The 19,631-nt window shown below is 44.6% G+C and overlaps 1 protein-coding gene across 2 annotated transcripts in view; it reads right to left on the bottom strand.

Annotated features, from left to right (window-relative positions):
* The window catches only part of ELAVL1 (ELAV like RNA binding protein 1), a 39,770-nt gene that overhangs the window by 16,839 nt on the left and 3,300 nt on the right, over nucleotides 1-19,631 (bottom strand). For both annotated transcript variants that reach the window (XM_014884375.2, XM_014884373.2), the window contains exon 2: nucleotides 11,690-11,873. In XM_014884375.2, the coding sequence (XP_014739861.1) occupies nucleotides 11,690-11,861 (172 nt within the window). In that variant the 5' untranslated portion in view covers nucleotides 11,862-11,873. The remainder of the gene's footprint in view (nucleotides 1-11,689; nucleotides 11,874-19,631) is intronic.

Genomic DNA, 19,631 nt, shown 5'->3' with positions numbered 1-19,631 from the left:
CTGTATCCTTCTGGCCTTCTTTACTGTTTCTGTCAGAGTAAATAAAATTCAGCATCTTTTTCACTTCCAGTTTTATACATGTTCCTCAATGACTATTCCTTATCCAACAGTCTGAACTGGAAATGAGGGGACAGGGATGTAACACGGTTTACTCAAACAGACATTTGATTTAAAAAAGAAGGCTCTGAAAGTGGCAGGATCACAAAGTTTCATTCTCATATTCCCTCTACACATTTGCAACTAAGTTTGTACTGAATTACAGTCCTATTAACTTTTACCTGACAATAGGTAAGAAACTATCAATTACTTGTATTTCTCTACAGTAACCTAGAATGTAGATCATCCCTCTTAGTCTGTACTTACCACCTTTAAACTACAGTAGTATAAAATGACCTTATAGTCCTTAAGTGCTAGAAAAACCCAACCCATTCAAAACTGACAGCATATATTAACTTATCTTGCTCTAAAACACCCCATACCATCAGCCTCAGCCATCTCCCCCCCAAGAAGTGCCCAGTGTTCATTTCTACAGAGGCTGGGCCAACACACAACAGCCCTGTCACTGCAAGAGATATTTCCATCTCACAGATGCCTGTGCAGGGATGGTCTTTGCTTCGTAATTTTACTCCAAAACAGTACAATCTACCTATCTGCTAAGGATGCCAGAAAATATATAAGGAAATGGCATTTACACATCATTATGACTGCTGTCAAGTGTTTACCCCAGGCAAGAAGAGATTTTTTGCTTTCTCCTGATATTCCCACTCTGCTATAGAACCCTGCAGCACGAAGGAAATTGGTACTGCAACAGTTTTGAAAACATTTTAGTGGATACGAATTTAAAATATTTTTTAAAGTTTGCATATACTTAAATACAAATTTACTCTAGAGAAAAGCTAAAAAAAAGAGCAACAAGTAGGTCCTTATCTGGATGAATAATTAACAAAGTAACTACAAAATCTAGTTTTAAGCAAAATACTACAGTCCTTCAGCAGAAAGAATCAAGTTTTGTTTCCATGATAAAAGGCCCTTTCAGGAGAGAGGGCACTGGTTTTCTTTCCATGCATCACTTGGGTTTCTGTCCATGTCCCTGCTTCCTTTCCCAGCTCCCGAGACACATGGCTTCAGTCACCAGCTCCTTCCTTATTCCCAGCCCAGCGCTGACAACTCCAGCTTTACTGAGGAGTCTGATAAACACCAGAGCACTTCACTGAGAGCAGCTAACTCAGATCCTCCCCCTCCTGTCCTCCTTAGAAACCCCAACATCAAACCTGGCTCCTGTAATGTCAGTGCACTTCAGCATGATGGCAACTTAGTTAGAACTTGTTTTCTGAACTGGGAATCAGTTTTTGGAGGACATGAGCTGGGTTTGAGTTTTTTGTTTGGCTTTACAAACCGTGCCATGAGTGATAACCAGAGAGCCTAAATCCGTGTGAATGCATCGAGAAGTAAGTACCACCTAAAATACCAGGCATCAGCAGAATTCAAACAGTGGCTATAGTTTCTGAGGATAAAAATAGATTAAAGTACTCAGACGTGCCTTGTGTGGGCTTCTTTGGCACAGTTACACTGTTGTACAACCGGGACTACACAATCACATCAGCCAGGAGAAAAACACAACCATCCTGCATCAAACTTCCTGAAAAGTGTTACAGCAATGGAGAAGTGCAGCAAGGTAGGACTGGCAGAGCAGGTGATCAAGTGACTGCACCCTAAGTGCTGAGCAAGTCACAGCACATATACAGAATCCTCTGTTTCCTAACAGCCAGGAAAACACATAGATGTGTGAGCAGAGCAGCCTGGCTGAGCAGGGAGCCATGGCAGAGCTCCAAGGGAAACAGAGAGCACAGGAGATAGAAGAAGTGACAGCTACAAGAGGAGGAATTTGGAAACACTGTCTACTGTGTCTGAGGAATGGCAGAGCTCAAATGCAGTTCAGACTTGAAAAGAATGGGAAGAAACAAAAGAATATCAAGGGTAACAAGAAAATGTTCTACTGCTGTCCCAGCAGCACAAGGCTGTAAGTATGGCAACAGACTTAAGATGTGATCTCAGCAGAGGGGCACAGGATGCTTTCTGTGCCTCACTTCACCAGCAGAGTCTAACAGGCCTCTGCACTTTGAAAAGAGCTCCCAGAGAAAGGCCAGTGGATGAACACTGAGCCAGGGACTGACTGGTTGAGTGAACTGGTCCCAGTCATACCACGGGGGGATGAAATGGGCTCTTTGTAAGGGTGATGAGGCATCAGGCTCATGTCCCTGCCAAAACTCTTTCATCTTTGAATGATCAGGAAACTAGAAGAGGGCAGGTAAGCACCACATCCATCTTCAAAAGGAGACAAAAAACACACATGCCCCTCACACACATTCTAGCTGTATGCCTGGAACTAGTGGAGTTTGCAGGGTCTCTACTGGGACCCGCAGTGGGAAGCCATTCCCCTTTGTCCCCAGTCCCTCTCCAGCTCTCCTGGAGCCCCTTTAAGCCCTGGAAGGAGCTCTAAGGTCTCCCTGGAGCCTTCTCCTGAGCTTCCCTGAGCTCTCCTAGCCTGGCTCCAGAGCAGAGGGGCTCCAGCCTTGCACTCAATCCTTCATATATGGTATAGATGATGCATCTCAGCTACTCTGGAAACACATGAAGCTGAAGCTAAAACCCATAGTTTGAACCAAAAATTTTCTCTTATTCCATCCCCTAGCCCACAGCTCAGTGATGTCCTCTCATCTGCTCCACCAGTGACACTGAGCAGCTGCTGTTTCTCTGACACAACCACTTGCGCTGTGGTGACCACACCGAGCTCCAGAAAACACCCTACTGGAGACAACTGAGTACAGGAGCCTTAGTGCAGGTACTGAAGCAGTTAGTGGAAAATTTCACTTTTACTTTGCCTACCAAAAATATTCTGCTATCTCCTATGCAGATTTTGGGAAATGGAAGCAAGTATTTTTCTGTTTACCCAAAGAATTTGTTGAAGCAACAATTAATCATTCTGAAATACTTTCATCTGCCTCATCTTCAGTTAAGTCATAAATGCTGCCCGGAACTATCACTTAGTCCCTGAAACACTAAGACAGCAGCAGAAACCTCACACAGTGCTGTCTGTGTCAGGCTGGGGGCTGTGCCTAACCTGGTGAGAGCCCCGGGAAGCACCGTGCTGGTGTAGGGCTGGGTCAGTCAGACCAACCCTGCACAGCAATTACTGCACCGTGCTCCACCTACACACAGCACCAAGCTGAAAGTTTAGGTTTATATTTAAGTATTTCCACGACGTTTCACCCTTCATTGTGTCTGTGCAGCAGCTCAGGATCTTCCTTCTGCAGGATCTGAACCCAGCTTTTTGCAGTTCCTGTGACTAAGACCCAGACTGCTCACTGAACCAATTGCCACTTCTGCTCAAGAATTCAAACCAGCACATCTTACTGAAGAGACACTTGACGGCAACAGAAAGGAACTAGCAAGGAAACAAAGAAAATATCTAATTATATTGATAATGACTTTCCAGTCCAGAATGTGTCCCCACTGCTTCTCCTAGCTTTAGGACACAATTCTCTTTCTGTTCACGGCCAAACAGTGAAGAATCTCATTTAGAGAAGTTTAAGGGCAAAAGCACATTTAGCTGTTTTGGAAAGCCTGACCTCCAAACAACTCAGCAAAACATTACAAATTACAAATAAAGCTGCCTCTCCTTCTTACATAAAATCAGTGGTATTTGCCTTAAAACAAAGATGAATACAAGCAACTCAAATAGGCACCTCTTTGGAAAAAAGTCAAAAGCTACAAAGCTAACTTGACAAAAGTCTGTTGTCAACCCTGGTTCAGAGAACTCACAAGGATCTCACCATCTCCACAATATCACAAAAATTGAGCCATAACAGTAACAGTTTTAAATCCTGTAAACAAAAGGGTGGGGTTTTGTTAGTAATTAATTTTATTTCACAAAGCCTCTCTACATAATTATAATTTCTATATGTTCTCCTTTAATTTTTTCTTTTCTTTCAATTCCAGAACATTTCTCAATATATTGAGATTTAATTTCAGTTGCTCCAGGGCTCCTTTTCCAGATGAACTGCCAGCATCTGAGATTCTGTGAAGTGAAAAGGATTTGTAAAGTGAACATACCAGGCCCAAAACTGTGCAGAAATACCACAGGCTGTTTTTTTGAGAGCATCTGGGAGGAAAACGCCTGCCCACTTACTGCAAGATCTTATTTCTTTACACAGGACAGAATTTGTTCACCTATTGTTGGAACAAAAATCTGATTATTCAAGATGTTGAGGGCTCAAAAATTCACTTCTTCCTTCTCTTGAGAAAGAAACTTCAACTTCCAAATAATGACACTTCTTTAGCTGCAAACATTACAGTACAAAAACCTCAGCAAGTGCTCAATCATCCCAATCACAGCTGAGCTGAACCCAACTTTTACACTGCAGAAACACAGCTGCTCCATTGGAAGAGAATGAAAATAATGTAAGATGTGGAACAGTAACTCTTACTAAAGACATGCTGGAAAATATTAGAACACAACCAGAGACGTTGCTACATGGTTCATTTGTATGGCTTGATGAGGGGGAAAAAAAAAAAGCAAAGGAAGCAGAGCCATGGAATAGTCTGTACAATTCTCTTGACCTTTTTTACTTTTGTACTGTAAGGAGGGATATATTTAACCCTCTCAGTGTATCCAGACAGAGTGGAAGGACACCATGACACCAAAACAGCAGGGACTCACTGCCTGTCTGTCAGCCCTGCCTCAAGGCTTTCAGAGAACACCCTCAGGGTCCCTCTGAGTGGCAGCACCACACCTGGTGACCAGCCACTGTTCCCAGTCGGGCATCACTGCACACACTGAGTGTGCAATGGGAACCATCAGCCAGCTCAGTGACCAACACTTCTAACAGATTTGGTCCTGATGTCAAACCTTCGGGTACTTCACTAGGGACTCCCCTGCAGCTGCACCTTGTGCTAATGATACCCAAACTCAAGGATTGGTTTTCAACACACCCACAGGCCCCTCACATGGTGACACAGGTCCTCCTCACTTGCAGAACTAAGAATAAATCTGCCCAGCCTGAGTGAGAGGCCCCTGCACAGCTCCACCATCCTTTATAGTCAAGGCAGCTTTTCTTTGTCCAAGGCCTCTCTGCTGTTCCAGGAATAGGTGCTGCCACGACTGCTGGAGACCACAGCACACCATCACTAGCCCTGAGTGCACATGGACTGAACACAGCAGAATGCCCAGTCCCTGCCCTGTTCTCCCTGTTCACAGTGCTCCAGAAGCTCTGCTCTAGGCCAGACTGGTATATAGGCCCAGCCTAAGCAACAGCTAAACAAGTGCTTGACTGTCTCCAAGCAGGGGTCAACCAGAACAAAAACTCTAACCTCCTTTTGGTCAAGTACACCTGACAAAGCTCAGAGTAACCTGCTCCAAGTCCAGGTGTCCTGCAGCTATCCCACCCTGACAGCAGTCAGCACCCTGGGTCATAGGAGGGGTACCAAAAATCCACTGACAACCCCAGATAAGCCCAAATATTGAGAAGCAGAGCCCAAGAACTGCTGCTACAGCTGATGCTTCTACTGGCTGTGCTCTGATCAATCTGAAAGAACCTAGGCAACCTTTAGGGCTAGAAAGATGGGGAAGGATCTGGGGGGGGGAGCTCTGAGGAGCAGCTGAGGGCACTTGGCTCGTTCAGCTGGAGCAGAGGAGACTGAGGGGAGACTCCTGGGGGCTGCAGCTCCTCCCGAGGGGAGGCAGAGGGGCAGGGGCTGAGCTCTGCTCTGGGCCAGGGCCAGGAGCCCAGGAAGGGCTGGAGCTGTGCCAGGGCTTGGCATGGAGCTCAGGGAAAGGTTCTTCCCCCCGAGGGGGCTGGGCACTGCCCAGGCTCCCCAGGGAATGGTCCCGGCCCCAAGGCTGCCAGAGCTCCAGGAGCGTTTGGACAGCGCTCTCAGGGATGCTCAGGGTGGGATTGTTGGGGGGTCTGTGCAGGGACAGGGGCTGCACTGATCATCCCTGAGGGTCCCTTCCAACTCAGGATATTCCGGGATTCTCTGATTTAGGTTAACTGTATTCCTATACCCTTGAGAAAACTCAGTTACTACTTTTGAGGCAGTTTATGTGGCCACCTTTATGACAAAGAGAATTAAGTGGAGCTGGCAAAGTTGGTGTTCACGTTTTCAGTATTTGGGCAATTTGTCTGCAAACCATTTGCACTTCTCATTAAGTTAACTATTTCCACAAGACATTCTTGAATGTACATTTAAAGAAATCACCAACTACCAAGTGTGATTAAAGAACTAGGGAAAAAAAAAATCCAGAGGTAACGATGCATTCCAATTCCATCGTTTACAGCAAAACTGCATAAACAATTTCACGGGTGTTTTGCATGCAAAAGGAAACTATTTCAGCCAAAGAGAATACTTAGGTATTTTCCACAAACAAGAACACTTCAGAATCCGTTTCTAGACGGAGTTCACTGCACTGGTGAAATGATTAGCTGCCCTGTCACATGAACTTGAGCTACTCACCACCCTGCAGCACCTGACAGCTGGGCAGTAAAATCCTCCTCCCCTTTCTGCTTGAAAAGCTCACACGGACAAGGACATTCATTTCTTCTTTAACTGTACAATTTCTGAGAGTGAGTCTTCCAGAGAAGACATGAAAAGAAAAAAGCAGGGAAAGGGTAAAGTTTTATGTCCATTCCTGAGGAATTGCAACTATACGAAAGTGACTTCTTTTGGTCCTGTAAGCAACATGTCCCAGGCACACCTACAGAGAGTGAGCCATCACGACAGCAATGTTTGAGATGGACCCCAAATTCCTGCATAAAGCCTTAACAAGTCACCCCGAAACGTCCTTTGTGCTCCACACTTGCCAGCAGCAGTGGAGAGATCCCTTTGCCCTGACAGCTGCTGATCCCATTGTTTGACCATAGCGAGTTCCAGCAGAGCTCACACTGACACAAGCTAATGCAGAGGGTGCAGAGGACGCCCCTGTCTCCTTCCCAGCCTCTGCACAGAGGGGGCCATGTCTAGAGAGCTGACAGGTATAGACAGAGCCTTTGGAACCATGTGAAGGATCATATCTACACTTCCTAGGGTAGAAAGTCATGAGTAGCAGAGGGAAAACATTCCCTGCTCAGGCAGTACAGAAGGTGTGAGGGAAGGAACAGGAGACCTCAGTAAGTTGGATGCCTCCTTTACAAAAATCCATCACTGTCAGAAGGAACCCTCAGAGAGCGAGGTGTGCACAGCAAGCTCTGAGTCACCAGGGACTCAGAGCAGGGATATGGTGTCAGGAGCAATAAACAGATCCCACAGAAGTCTGAAACCATAAACACATAGGGAAAAAGGTTCAGAGAATCCTAGAATACAACCACAGAATATTCTCAGTTGGACTGATGGTCTTTGTCAGGCCCTTCCAGCCCCTGTCCCTGCACAGACCCCCCCAACAATCCCACCCTGAGCATCCCTGAGAGCGCTGTCCAAATGCTCCTGGAGCTCTGGCAGCCTTGGGGCCGGGACCATTCCCTGGGGAGCCTGGGCAGTGCCCAGCACCCTCAAGGGGCACAAACTCTTCATAATATCCAGTTTAAACTCCCCCAACACAGCTTTGTGGTAGTTTTGCTGAATTTTTTTCCCTTGCACTCTGAGGACAGTTACATACAGTATCAGAGGTGGGAGCACCCCACAGCTCACACAATTATTCCAATAAGCAGGAATATTATTTTTAATATTACCATGTGTTGCCATTGCACGTGAATTTGGTAGCTTTTTATTTTTAATAATTCCACAATAAAGCAGTTTAACTTGACCTTTTCAGAGCTTTAGGATAGTCACGTTTGAAAGTCCCAATACTTCAGCAGAGTAAGGGGAAGACAGAGAAACTAAAACACACATGACTGACTAACTTTCAGCTTCAGCATTTGGTCCAAAAGGACTAACAGCCTGTGTACAGCTGCAGGGACAGCAGGCTGAAGATGACCAGGTTCTCTTGGAAAATTTAGAGCTATTGAGCAGAAGCATCTGTGCTGTGTACAGTCAGACATCCTGACACAACAAGCCATCAGCATCTGTGCTACAAGAAACTGAGCAAGCCCAAAAGGGCCCAGATGCCTGGATTCCTGCATTAACAGGTACTGAAGGAGAAATGTTTTAAAAAAACTCACCTGTTAGAGTAGTCCAGCCCAGCACAATGGCTGGAAACCCAAACCCCAGAACCTGGATGTCACAGCAAAGTCAAACACCCCCCAAGCAAAATACAGCACAAGACAGGTTTCTTCTGTTGGATCATCTCCAGCATGAGGCAGTTGCTCCAAGAAATTGGGCATTTATCATACACATCCCTGGAGAGGGAATCAGTGCAGAGTACAAGTCTGGCCCTGCTGTGTCTGCAGTCAATGCTGCAGAGCTACTACCTGATCAGTGCAGGCCAACTGGACCAACCCCAGACTTCTTGCTCTCAGCCTCATGTGCCAGAGCCACAGGAAGAGAGGATTTCATTGATGGAATCAGGTCGATGGCTACTCACAGATCTCAGCAATCATCATGACAGGCCAGGATATACACCAGTGAAAAAGTTACATTGCAGGCTGGACACTGTGCCATACTATATTGGAAAGTGGGAATCAGCCTTCTAACAGTCCCCTAGGGCTCAATGCCCGAGAGCATGGCTGGTGTTCGATTAAGATCTGACAGAAAGAACAGTGTCTAATGAATTCTCTAATTCTTTTATGAAAATCCTGGGTATCCAAGACATACTCTTCATAAACAGAAGTATGGTGAGCAGCATAGCAACAATCCAGCATTTGCCTGCTGACCCCCAGAACTGATTCAGTCATCACAAGTCAAGCAAAGCCATGTCTGGAAGTGCTGAGGAATGCACTACACCAACTGGGGAATGCAAAGCCCAGCACTCTATTCCTCCAGTATGATCAGGAGGAGCCCTGCATCCCTCTAATGCTCATCTACTGTGCACAAGTTTCTCTGTACAGGTACTGAAACAAAAAAAAAGAAAAACAAAACAACAGAAAAAGAAGCTGTCACATTTCAAACAACAAACCAGACACACAGTCACACCTTTATCCGTGGTTATAACCCATACCTACACAAAGCCAAAAGCTCCTGGTAAGGAATGTGAACTGACACTATGGTTGGTCGCTACTTTCACCTTCCTGTAATGCTCATCAGAAGTGAGATAAAGGCTAAACAGTCTGGAGGCTTCAAGGAGTTTCTCTACATTTTATAACCGCAATCTAACAAATGGAACACAGACTGTTCAATACTCTGCCGCATTTGAAGCAAAATGGAACAGCAAAGGTAATGACCATAAAAAAATACTTTGCTCAAACAAATCCAAACTTTGGCTTTCAAGTCAATTCTTGAATCCCACTAATCAGTCTCCAGACAGCTTATGCCAGTTCAATAAGTCATGAAAAACTGCATGCCAGGCAGAAGAATTTTCTGCCCCATGTTTCATTAACAGACAAATTGATAAGAAATGTATGTATCATTCAATGTTTTACAAAAAGCAGGCAAACACAAACAATAAAGGGAACAGCAAAGACAAAATACTCTGATTATTAAAACTTTATGAGGGCACCAAAAGTTATGACTTCATTGAGAAGAACTAAACTGATCCAAAAAGTCTAATTCCAACAAAAGCAGAAGATTCCCTCCCTCCTGTCCAGGCTACTCAACCTGCTCTATCTCACATGCCAATATTATGACTTATCTGACCAGAAACCAAGGTCAGGGAGCTAAACAGGTTTTTCTGCAGCTCTAGTTTCCTGCTGTCTGCCACGGGGTCAGAGAAATGCAAGAGGCACAAGAAAAGCAGAACTGTGCCACAGGATTTTCTGTTCAGGGACTGCTGTACATCCATCTGTTTAACAGAGAGCCTCACAATAAAGAATATAATGTGAACATCAAGGGGCAGAAACAAAAGCAAGAGGGAATAAAAATGCTCAGAAGGAGCCAGTTCTTTGGCACTGATATTCCAGAACTATCAGTAAGCATGGAGATGATTGGTAACTGCTCCTAATAGTGTTGCAAGCAAATGAAAAATTAGGTAGCAATAAAATTTAGTGGCGCGACCACAGGAGCCACACAGAATCCAGCACCTGCAACCACTTTAGAGAAAAGCCATTGCTCTGTCCACAGGCACTCAAGGACTCTCTGCAACAATAACAGCAATTTTACTTTTGATTCTTGAGGTTAAGAACAACCTCTAGCACACGAGTGTATGTTTTGGACTTTAAACTACCCAGCACTGTCAAGTTCCAAGTTAAAGTTAACCAGACTTTTACCAGAGTTTTTGATGCTCCAGGTAACAGTGTGAAGCAGGCTCTCAATTTCAGGCACTGATGCGTCTCTTGCTTCCCACTGAAAATATCCATCCCTCCTGTGCAGGTGGTTCTGTGCTCATTTTACAGTCTAACATGTGGGTCAGCTATGACTTGCTATCATTAAGGGGTCTTATTCCTTGTAAAATCAGCCTTCAGAGCAAGCCTCAACTTCTAAGTGCCACAAAGTGCATGACGACATCTGGGACAAACACTCACCTACTGAAACATTCAAAGAAATCAGTATTTATGCAACTGTTTTATCATGATTGAACATATACACCCCTTAAGTACACATTGGGACCGACAGACATCGTGAGATGCTTCACCTGTAAGATATCAGGAATGCCAGAGACATGGAAATCAGAGAGGCTATTCGGAAGGGAAATTTTGAAGTTTTTAATTATTCAGTTCTCTTGGGTATTCTCAAGCAAATAAAGCACTAAAGATGACGCACAAAGACCTCTCATGCATTCCATCAGCTCCCATGCAGCTTTTACAGACCGGGGAGCAGGATTAGATAACGATCAGTATTGCTGGATCCTGAAACATAACACTGAGCATGTGCAACAGAGAATTCCACAAGCACTGAGCAGCAGGCTGGGAACAAACACCCGTGCACAGCTAGTTAACAGCACTTTTTTTTCCCCCTCCAGAAACAACCAAGCGCTCTCACTGAATCCAAGATTCTGTGAATTCTGAACAAGAATAATCAAAACTTGTAAATTAAGTACTTTAACAGTTCAAGGATTAAAACCTCTTCAGAGAGCAGCTAAAACCTCCTGCAACTAAACAGATATGGAAGCAGTTGCTCTGTCAGCACTTGTTTTGCTTCAAGGAAACATTAAGTTTTCCAAGTCAGAACAATTCATTCCTCTCATATTTTAAAGCTACTACTACCAATCCTATTTAAGGAACTTACAAGTTAAATTCCATAACGGTGATAAGACCTGCAGCCACTTCAGAACCTCAGCACACCTTTATTTTACTGATCAAAATCAGAACAAAGGATTTGTTTGTATATTCACAGCTCTGGTGGAGTCAAAACCACACAGACTGTAGGAAGAATAAATCAGCTGGGGACTAAATCTAAACCAGTTTTAGACCTGACTATTAATGTTCAAATTTGGGAATTGTACTTCTTAGAATTCTTAGTCATACACACAGCAGTCATTAACTTAGCCTTGAGCATTTCATCCTCCCAATACCCAATCCGGGCATTACAGGAGCTCCAGGCAAACTTGTTAATGGTTTGTTACACATTCAGAAATATTTAGTATTCTACATTAAGTTGTATTTAATCAAGTATTTGGTCGAGCAGTCTAGCACAAGGTGACAATTTCCGAAATATTAAATCATACCTGCAACTTTGTCCCGAATAAGTTTTGCAGATTCCACTTCACCGATGCTGCTGAAAAGACTCCGTAATTCATCCTGTGTCATGTTCTGAGGGAGGTAGTTCACAATTAAATTTGTCCTACCAATATCATCCCTGCAATCTTCAGCCATGTGATCTTCATAACCATTGGACATTTTACAATATATCTGCAAAGTGAAAAAATCCTCAGTGAGGTTTAGATCTTCACATTTCCATAAACCAAACTTCCTCCACCTGAAATAAGTTTGAATGTTTATTTTAAAATGAGAACAAGCCACTGCTTCAGCAATGCATTTTTTCAACTCAGAAAACAAAACATTATTTGTTGAAAATTCCAGAACAATTTATTCTTTCAAAAGCACAAACACAACATTTTACAGAACTATGCACCATTAAAGAGCTCCTGAGGATTTCTATTTTTTTACATTAATGAAAAGCATCAAAATAGATTTTGAAGACATTCCTGTAAACACCGAAGTATTCCCAACAGCCAAAGTAAAAACCAGGTCCCTCATGTCCAGATACTTGACCAGCAAAACCAAACTGCCACCTCAACCTCAATTCCAACCTTATGCCCAGAACTCTTTCAGACAGGCAAACAAGAAGCAGCAAGATCTGACCCAATTCAGTGTTTCAACTGGGGACTACTAATTTTCTCAATTTTTTCCCCCTGTAAACGTTGTCCATCCTGTACCTCAAGGCCTGTTACTGTTTAATGCTGCCTTTGGTGCTGCTTAACTGTGTGTATGAAACCTGTGAGTCTGTGCTGCACACTGACTTGGGGGCATATTGAGTATTTGATAGTTTCTATTTTTGCAGCTTTTTAAAGAAAGCCTTGAGAAAACATCCAGAATTCCTACCACAGGAAGATACTCTCTCCCTCAGTCCACCATCACGGACTGAATCCTGATGTTTTAGTTACCTACAACTAAAACTCACACCAGACTCAAGCTGCTCATGGCTTGCCAGAATCCTAGTTTGAAATGGTCAAAATCAGGGTATCTAAACCCTGTTTCTGCAACAGGATCTATAGATCTGGATCTGCTAAAGGATAAGCCTTTCCAGGGACTGCACCATTACTGACAGCCAGAAGTTGAATAATATAAGAAGACAGAAACAGCAACCAGAAATCCTCAGTCTAGAAAGGGAATGCTCCCTGCATGAAGGGACTTCTAGGCCCTTCACCAGCAGCTGCTGTTAATTCAAGTCTGACAGTGAAGGTCAAATTTTTAAATAAATACCTGAGCACATTGTAGAATAAATCATGAGAAGACTTATGCTAACTTGAGATTTAACGCAGTACGGATTTGAACTGAATCTTTTCAATATGTGTTGAAGCATTAAGAGCCGGCAGCTCTTGCTCCCCTTCACCCACAGATCAGGTTCTACCCCCATTTTTGTGTTTCAAGTGGCAACACGAGCCCATTCCAACACCCTCTTCCCATGGGATAACCAGTCTGTACTGTGAAAGCAATGGAAAACCACACAGGAGGGAAGCCCTTTTTGTTGTGTCAGCAGTTTTAATCTGCTTTCCTTGCAGCAAGATAAGCACCAGTTAATTCCACAGGACAGGAGAACACAGGGAGCACTGCAAAGCTGGAAGAGGGGCAAGAGACTCCCCTCCGCAGACATTTTTTAAACTGCCAGGTCATCTCAGTTGTAGTGCAAATTCTGCCATTAAATACACATTCCCTCCTGGCTCTGTCAGAACTTGCTGAGCACAATCTCAAGAGAAGTTTCCTGTTCTGGTAAACAACACTCAAACAGCTGAACTGTCTCTGGTCACTGTGTCTAAGTTATAAAACCACGTAACACACATTTTCAGAATTATTTGAATAGAAGGCAACTTTGCTTGCCTTTGCCCTCTACAAAGTTCAAGCCCTACAAACAGAACACACCGATATGCTGACGAGAGCAAGTTGCACAGCACAACTACAATATTTAGTAAGCAAAGGAAGAAACACTGAGATTTTCCCACTTTTAAGAGGGAAAAGTTAAAATTTCTTTCATTTTAACCAAATCTACCCTTTATTGCCATTTATTTATGATACAAATCCTTCCTGCTGCTGAGATTAGGACATTTCTATATATTGTAATGATTTCAAGGACAGACACTTACAAGATTGGGGGTTTGGGGTTTTTTTTAATTCTCTGAGGTGTATTTGTTGCCTGAAGAGAAGGCACCACAGTAAGATATCAAACAGAGAAACATTCTCAGCACACCATGATGGCAAGTTACCCCACTTCTATTTGGCATAAAGCAGAATTGACAAGTTTGGCAAGCGGCTACTGATTTTGTATCATTGTCCCACATCCTCTAACCTGTCTGCAACACTCACAGTCTACACCTTTCAGGATACTCTAGCAGTGCCTGGGGCAATGCTGATTCAGAGCCATTGGAAGGTGGGAAGGAAGCTTCCACCTGCTTTTCTTCATGCTTTTAGAAAGCAAACATAGGAAGCCCTTGCACACAGGCCTGGCAAAGGTTTCCATGGGATACCAGGAACAAAGCACGCAGGAGCAATAAAGGCACAGGAGAGCTAAAGGAGCAGAGCAGAGAGAGAAGATGCTTCTTTCTTCCTAATCTCTTGCTGAGCACTTGTGCAGCCAGCCTGGAAGTTAGTAGGAAACCACTTCCTCTGCTAGTGAGGCGTTAAGGAAACTCTTCCATTCCACGAGTCTGATGCCACTCTGGGGGTCCCACTGGCACGACCCCAGCTCACTGCTGGGATCAGGGCCCCTTTGCAGAGGTGGCTCCAGTGACCCCACAAGCCCTGTGTGACTCCCTGCACACCCCACATTTCCCAGTCAGACCAGCTCCTCCCACTGACTCGGCCCCAGGTTTCCCACAGCACAGTCCCAGACTGCTGTTCCTTTGTGGTGCAGAGACACAGAACAGCTCGAGCTGGTGTCCCTGGGGAGGGACCCCGGACAAAGCCCCCCTGGGCTGTGCCCATCCTGATGCTGATGTTTAGTCCAGGGTCTTCTCAATGTGTCAGGGGAGGTTTAGGTGGGATATTAGGAAAAGGTTCTGGAAGAGGCTCCCTAGGGAAATGGTCATGGCCCCAAGTCTGTCAGAGTTGAAGAACTCCCTCCCAAAACAACCTGCAAGTCACACTGCTGCTGCCCACCCTGCACCTGCAGGTGTACTCCTCAACAGGTGAACAGTTCTCATGCCCGCAAAGTTAAAAAGAATCCCTGAAGAATTGTAACCACTGCATACTGAAAAGATTTCCAAAAAGAAAAGGAGTTAAAAGATAGGATGGCTGAAACAAGCAGTACTGCACTGGAAAACAAGTTTTTATTCTGCTCACACTGAACTGACTGCACTGACATTGCTGAGGCAATGTCCTGATATTTCTTTACCAACGTGGTAGCAATCCATTTCCATGAGTAAATATTCCAGATTTGAGAGCCAGGCCGAGACACTAATTTGCATCTAGAACTTCATTAAATGATGTTTGTCAGCTCACAATGACATAAATCAAAAGACTGAATGCTTTTATATTCTCAGTGGACAGGCCAATGATGGCAAGAAGGCCCAACAGCTCCATTTGGGAAAGCTGACTGAAAAGAGACTGGTAGTTTACAACCTTTCCAAAACAGGCCTTCATTTTTATGTTCCAAAAAACTAAAACTTTAAGACTAGGTTCCACTGCACCGCAAGTCCTGAAATGACAATTTTAACAAAATAACCAAATGCTTCAGAAGCTTGCTTAAAAAGGCAGCAGCCACCTTCTTCCTTGGGTAAGATGCCCTAAAACTTACAATGCCAAGGGTGCACATAGCAATGGGAACTGTATGTGCCATGCCCGAATCCTCCACTAATTCTGGAGGTGCTTGAATCCACGCAGCCCAACACTTCACCACCTGTGCCCACGACAGCTCAGGCACCCTCAGCCAGGCCAGAACTCCCAGGACTGGACTGAAAAGCTCTCATGGGCAATATCTGCAGAAATGTTGCACTGACCATGACAATCACCCTCTCACAAAAGTGTATAAGATCCCACAGGTTTAACAGTTCTCAGAACAGACCAATAAAAGTTTTTTTCCCAATGATACTCTGTATCTCCATCCAGAATGCTAGGAATCACTGCTATGAATTATTTCACTGCAAGATGTTTGCTAAGAAGGAAGATCTGTATGGATCTGTGGAGATCGTGTGAAACAAGAGCACTGGCAAGAAGAACTGTCCATGTCCAATGTGAGACAAGAAGCTTTGTCTACCTTTACCTTGTTCACAGGACTAAAAAGGCACCAGACCACTACTGGGGTCACAAATTAGTACACAGACACCTAGAGATGCTCACAGAATCCCAAGATAATTGATATCATAGGATAGTTGAGTTGGACAGAACCTTAGAGACCATTTCATTCCACCCCCTGCCACGGACAGGGACACCTCCCACTATCCCAGAGTGCTCCAAGTCCCAATGTCACAGACAGGGACACCTTTCACCAGCCCAGGCTGCTCCAAGCCCTGTCCAGCCTGGCCTTGGACACTGCCAGGGATCCAGGGGCAGCCACAGCTGCTCTGGGCACCCTGTGCCAGGGCCTGCCCACCCTCCCAGGGAACAATTCCTTCCCAATATCGCAACCATTCCTGCCCTCTGGCAGTGGGAAGTCATTCCCTGTGTCCTGTCCCTCCTTCTCTTGTCCCCAGTCCCTCTCCTGGAGCCCCTTTAGGCCCTGCAAGGGGCCCTCAGGTGTCCCTGGAGCCTTCTCTTCTCCAGGTGAACAGTCCCAGCTCTCCCAGCCTGCCTCCAAGCCTCAGAGCATCTCCATGGCCTCCTCTGGTCTCATTCTAACACGTCCATGTTTTTCTTGCGGTGGGTTCCCCAGAGATGGAGGCAGCTCTTCAGGTGGGATGGATGATGGTGCAACTAGTGCAGAACTTAAAATGAGAAATTCTTCCTGGATCAACGAGCTCTGTAGCACAGAGCTCATGGCACCTTGACTGGAGCACTGGGAATGGGCCACAGTGAGCCTTAAACCACAGCAGACCTGAGGCTGCTGACCCAGCTACTCACCCCGAACCTCCATCTTTCTTTGCAATGAAGCGCAAGTCAGCATCACCCAGGACACTCTATGGCTTCAGTGGACAGTGCCTGACAAAGTCCCTGAACTGGTGAAATCTCCTTGTTGGTGTTGTCAGTGATAAATGAACAGGAACCTGAAACCAGTGATGCTGCAGAGTTCTGCCCAGGAGCTGTTTCATCAACTCACTTCAGTCTCATAAGTTTATTCTTGAGCTCTGCCTGTGTATTTAAGAATCTAAATGGGGTGTTTCAAGTAGAATCTCAGGGCTGTTAGAGCCCTTTCTGTTTCTCCAGCACATGGATATTTGTTGATGTGCCTCCCCCATAGAGTCATGGCTGACTAAGAGGCACAATCTTGTCTTACTTAAGCTGCTGAGCCTTGCAGATCACACCTGAAACAGAACAAAAAGGACACTACTACATTCAGGCAAGTGCCAAACCAATCCAGAAGGCCACACATGTAGAACGGCCTGAAGAGCCTCCATGAATTTAAACTGCTACAGCAAAACAGATTTCAAGAATTACCCAAGACAGTGCTGTCATGCAAAAGCTTGCTTTGCAGGCAGCTGTCATGCCACGACTGAGAAGCAAGAGTTTAATCACAATAGACAAGGATAGACACCGGGGGAAGAAAAAGTAACATACTTTCTTCTCTGAAATCACTGTAAAGAACAGAATAGGTTTCACCTGAATAGCCACACAAGAAGAAAACCCTCCCCTAGAAAAAGAAGTTTCCTATCACTCCACAGTCAGAACACATCTCTCTCAATAACTTAATCCAGACCTCTCTACATCAAACTCTTTTTATGTCCCCAACAGCTCTGCATACTGCACTCCACGAGCACAGACCTCTCCACGAACAGGACAAGGACAGTGCAGTGCAAGTCCTGTTGGTATGTGATTTACTGTGCATTCATGCATTATTCCTTCAATTCCCCATCAAATCTTGACCAAACATTGAAAGCCATTTGGGGGGAGGGAAAAATTGCAAAATCCAGATTGTCTATTAAACTCAAGAACAGCATTTATATAGTGTATGAGGGAAAATGGCATGAAGTTGAGAATCAAAGGTCATCCCAGCGTTTACAGGCCACACACTCAGATCCAAGCAACATATCCAAGTCTGCAACAGATTATTTCTGTACATTTGTGAGGGCAGAGGGTAATGCTTTTCTTATGAATAAAACCAAATCAGGTACGAGGGAGCATGCCCGTGTCTGAGAGGTGCCTGATGCTGTTTCCAAAAGTCTGTTACCACATCAAGTCTTGTCCTCACCTTTCCTTTCTCAGGCTGAGTGGCAGCTATGTTTCATGAGTATGAATCCTAAATTCTGCTGGAAAAGCCATCTTCTTGAGCTGTGAACATGATGATTGGATACACATGGAAATTTAAAGGCAGAAAGTGAGGTGCCACAGATTCTTTCCCCAAACTACTTACCCTAGTTCTCCTTCTACTGTCCCAGAGCAATCAATCAGGTCAATATTCTCTGGCTCATCTGAATTCCTCTGCTCTGCAGCCACAATATTTTAAATCAGCAAACAGGAAAACTCTAAATTTAATATTCAGTTTGATTCAACTGGCATTTTAACTCTCCCCTCCCCACAAAAATAAAACTAACTCAATGCTGACATATGCTATTGAAGGTCACTAAAAAAATCACTTGTCTTTAGACAGGAAGATTCTTTTACCTTGAAACTCTGAATGTTGTCATAGATGCTGTACATATATGACCCTTCCACACTGATATGTAAATTATGTTTGCAAATTTGGCAACCAAGTAAACTCTTTCTACTTGAAGACCCTTTGGGTTTTCCAGAGGTAAGAGATCTCATTTCTTTGATTCTTTTCCCCTCTGCACACCTGAAACAAGGACACTACCCTTCTTCTCCTCAGCTTCACTGCACCTAAGATAATGGCAACACTTTTGCCATTAAAAATAGCTCAGCACCAGAAGCAGCCATTACTAAAATCTGCCGCTGCATTTCCACAAATTCTATTTCCATATGCTGAATCACTGATTTCAGTACAACATATTTTAAGGGGTTTTTTTTAGCGTTGTTTTATAAACACTGGGCATAAACTTAGTTTTGAGCACATTTTTGGTCTAACAAATCTCAACTGTCATATTTTTAATATTTCAGAAAAGCAGTTTAAGATGTTCCTTAGCAATCACATTTGTCTGGAAGGGTTTTAAATGCCTCCCTTAGTTGTTTTTATTCATGTCCATATAATAATATCATCACGGTGTTTTTGTCAACACTTATATAGCCATTCAGTGACAAAAGCATTTGAGGCCAAAAAATAAGCTGCATTCTTCAGACTAATGACCTTACTTTACCAATCTGATGAACTACACTCGACTCCTAGGAACAAAATTAATCATCAGTGGGATGCTGTCAGAAATCAGATACAGGCTGGCCATAATTAGCATCCGCTGCTGCTCCAACACACGGCAGGGATCGGGGCCCCTCTCAGCTCGAGCCATAGGAACAAGGGCAACCAGAAACCTGTGGCTGAGACACTGAACATCTGCTGCCAGATGCAGATTTCCCCATCTTCCGAGGTTAACAGCCAGCCCTGACAGAGCATACCAGGCTCTGCTCAGTTTCAAATCAACACCCTCCAAGCAGCACAATACAGTTCCCAGCACAAGAGCTGCTAGAGCCAGGCCAGAGGAACCATGGAGATGCTCCAAGGGCTGGAGCCCCTCTGCTCTGGGGACAGGCTGGGAGAGCTGGGGGTGCTCAGCTGCAGAAGGCTCCAGGGAGAGCTCAGAGCCCCCTGCAGGGCCTAAAGGGGCTCCAGGAGAGCTGGAGAGGGACTGGGGGCAAGGGATGGAGGGATAGGACACAGGGAATGGCTTCCACTGCCAGAGGGCAGGGCTG

Source organism: Sturnus vulgaris, chromosome 26 (genome assembly GCF_052056855.1).
Source record: "Sturnus vulgaris isolate bStuVul1 chromosome 26, bStuVul1.hap1, whole genome shotgun sequence".
Taxonomy (NCBI): domain Eukaryota; kingdom Metazoa; phylum Chordata; class Aves; order Passeriformes; family Sturnidae; genus Sturnus; species Sturnus vulgaris.
The sequence above is the reverse complement of the archived record's forward strand: the minus strand, read 5'-3'. Positions and strand labels throughout refer to the sequence as shown.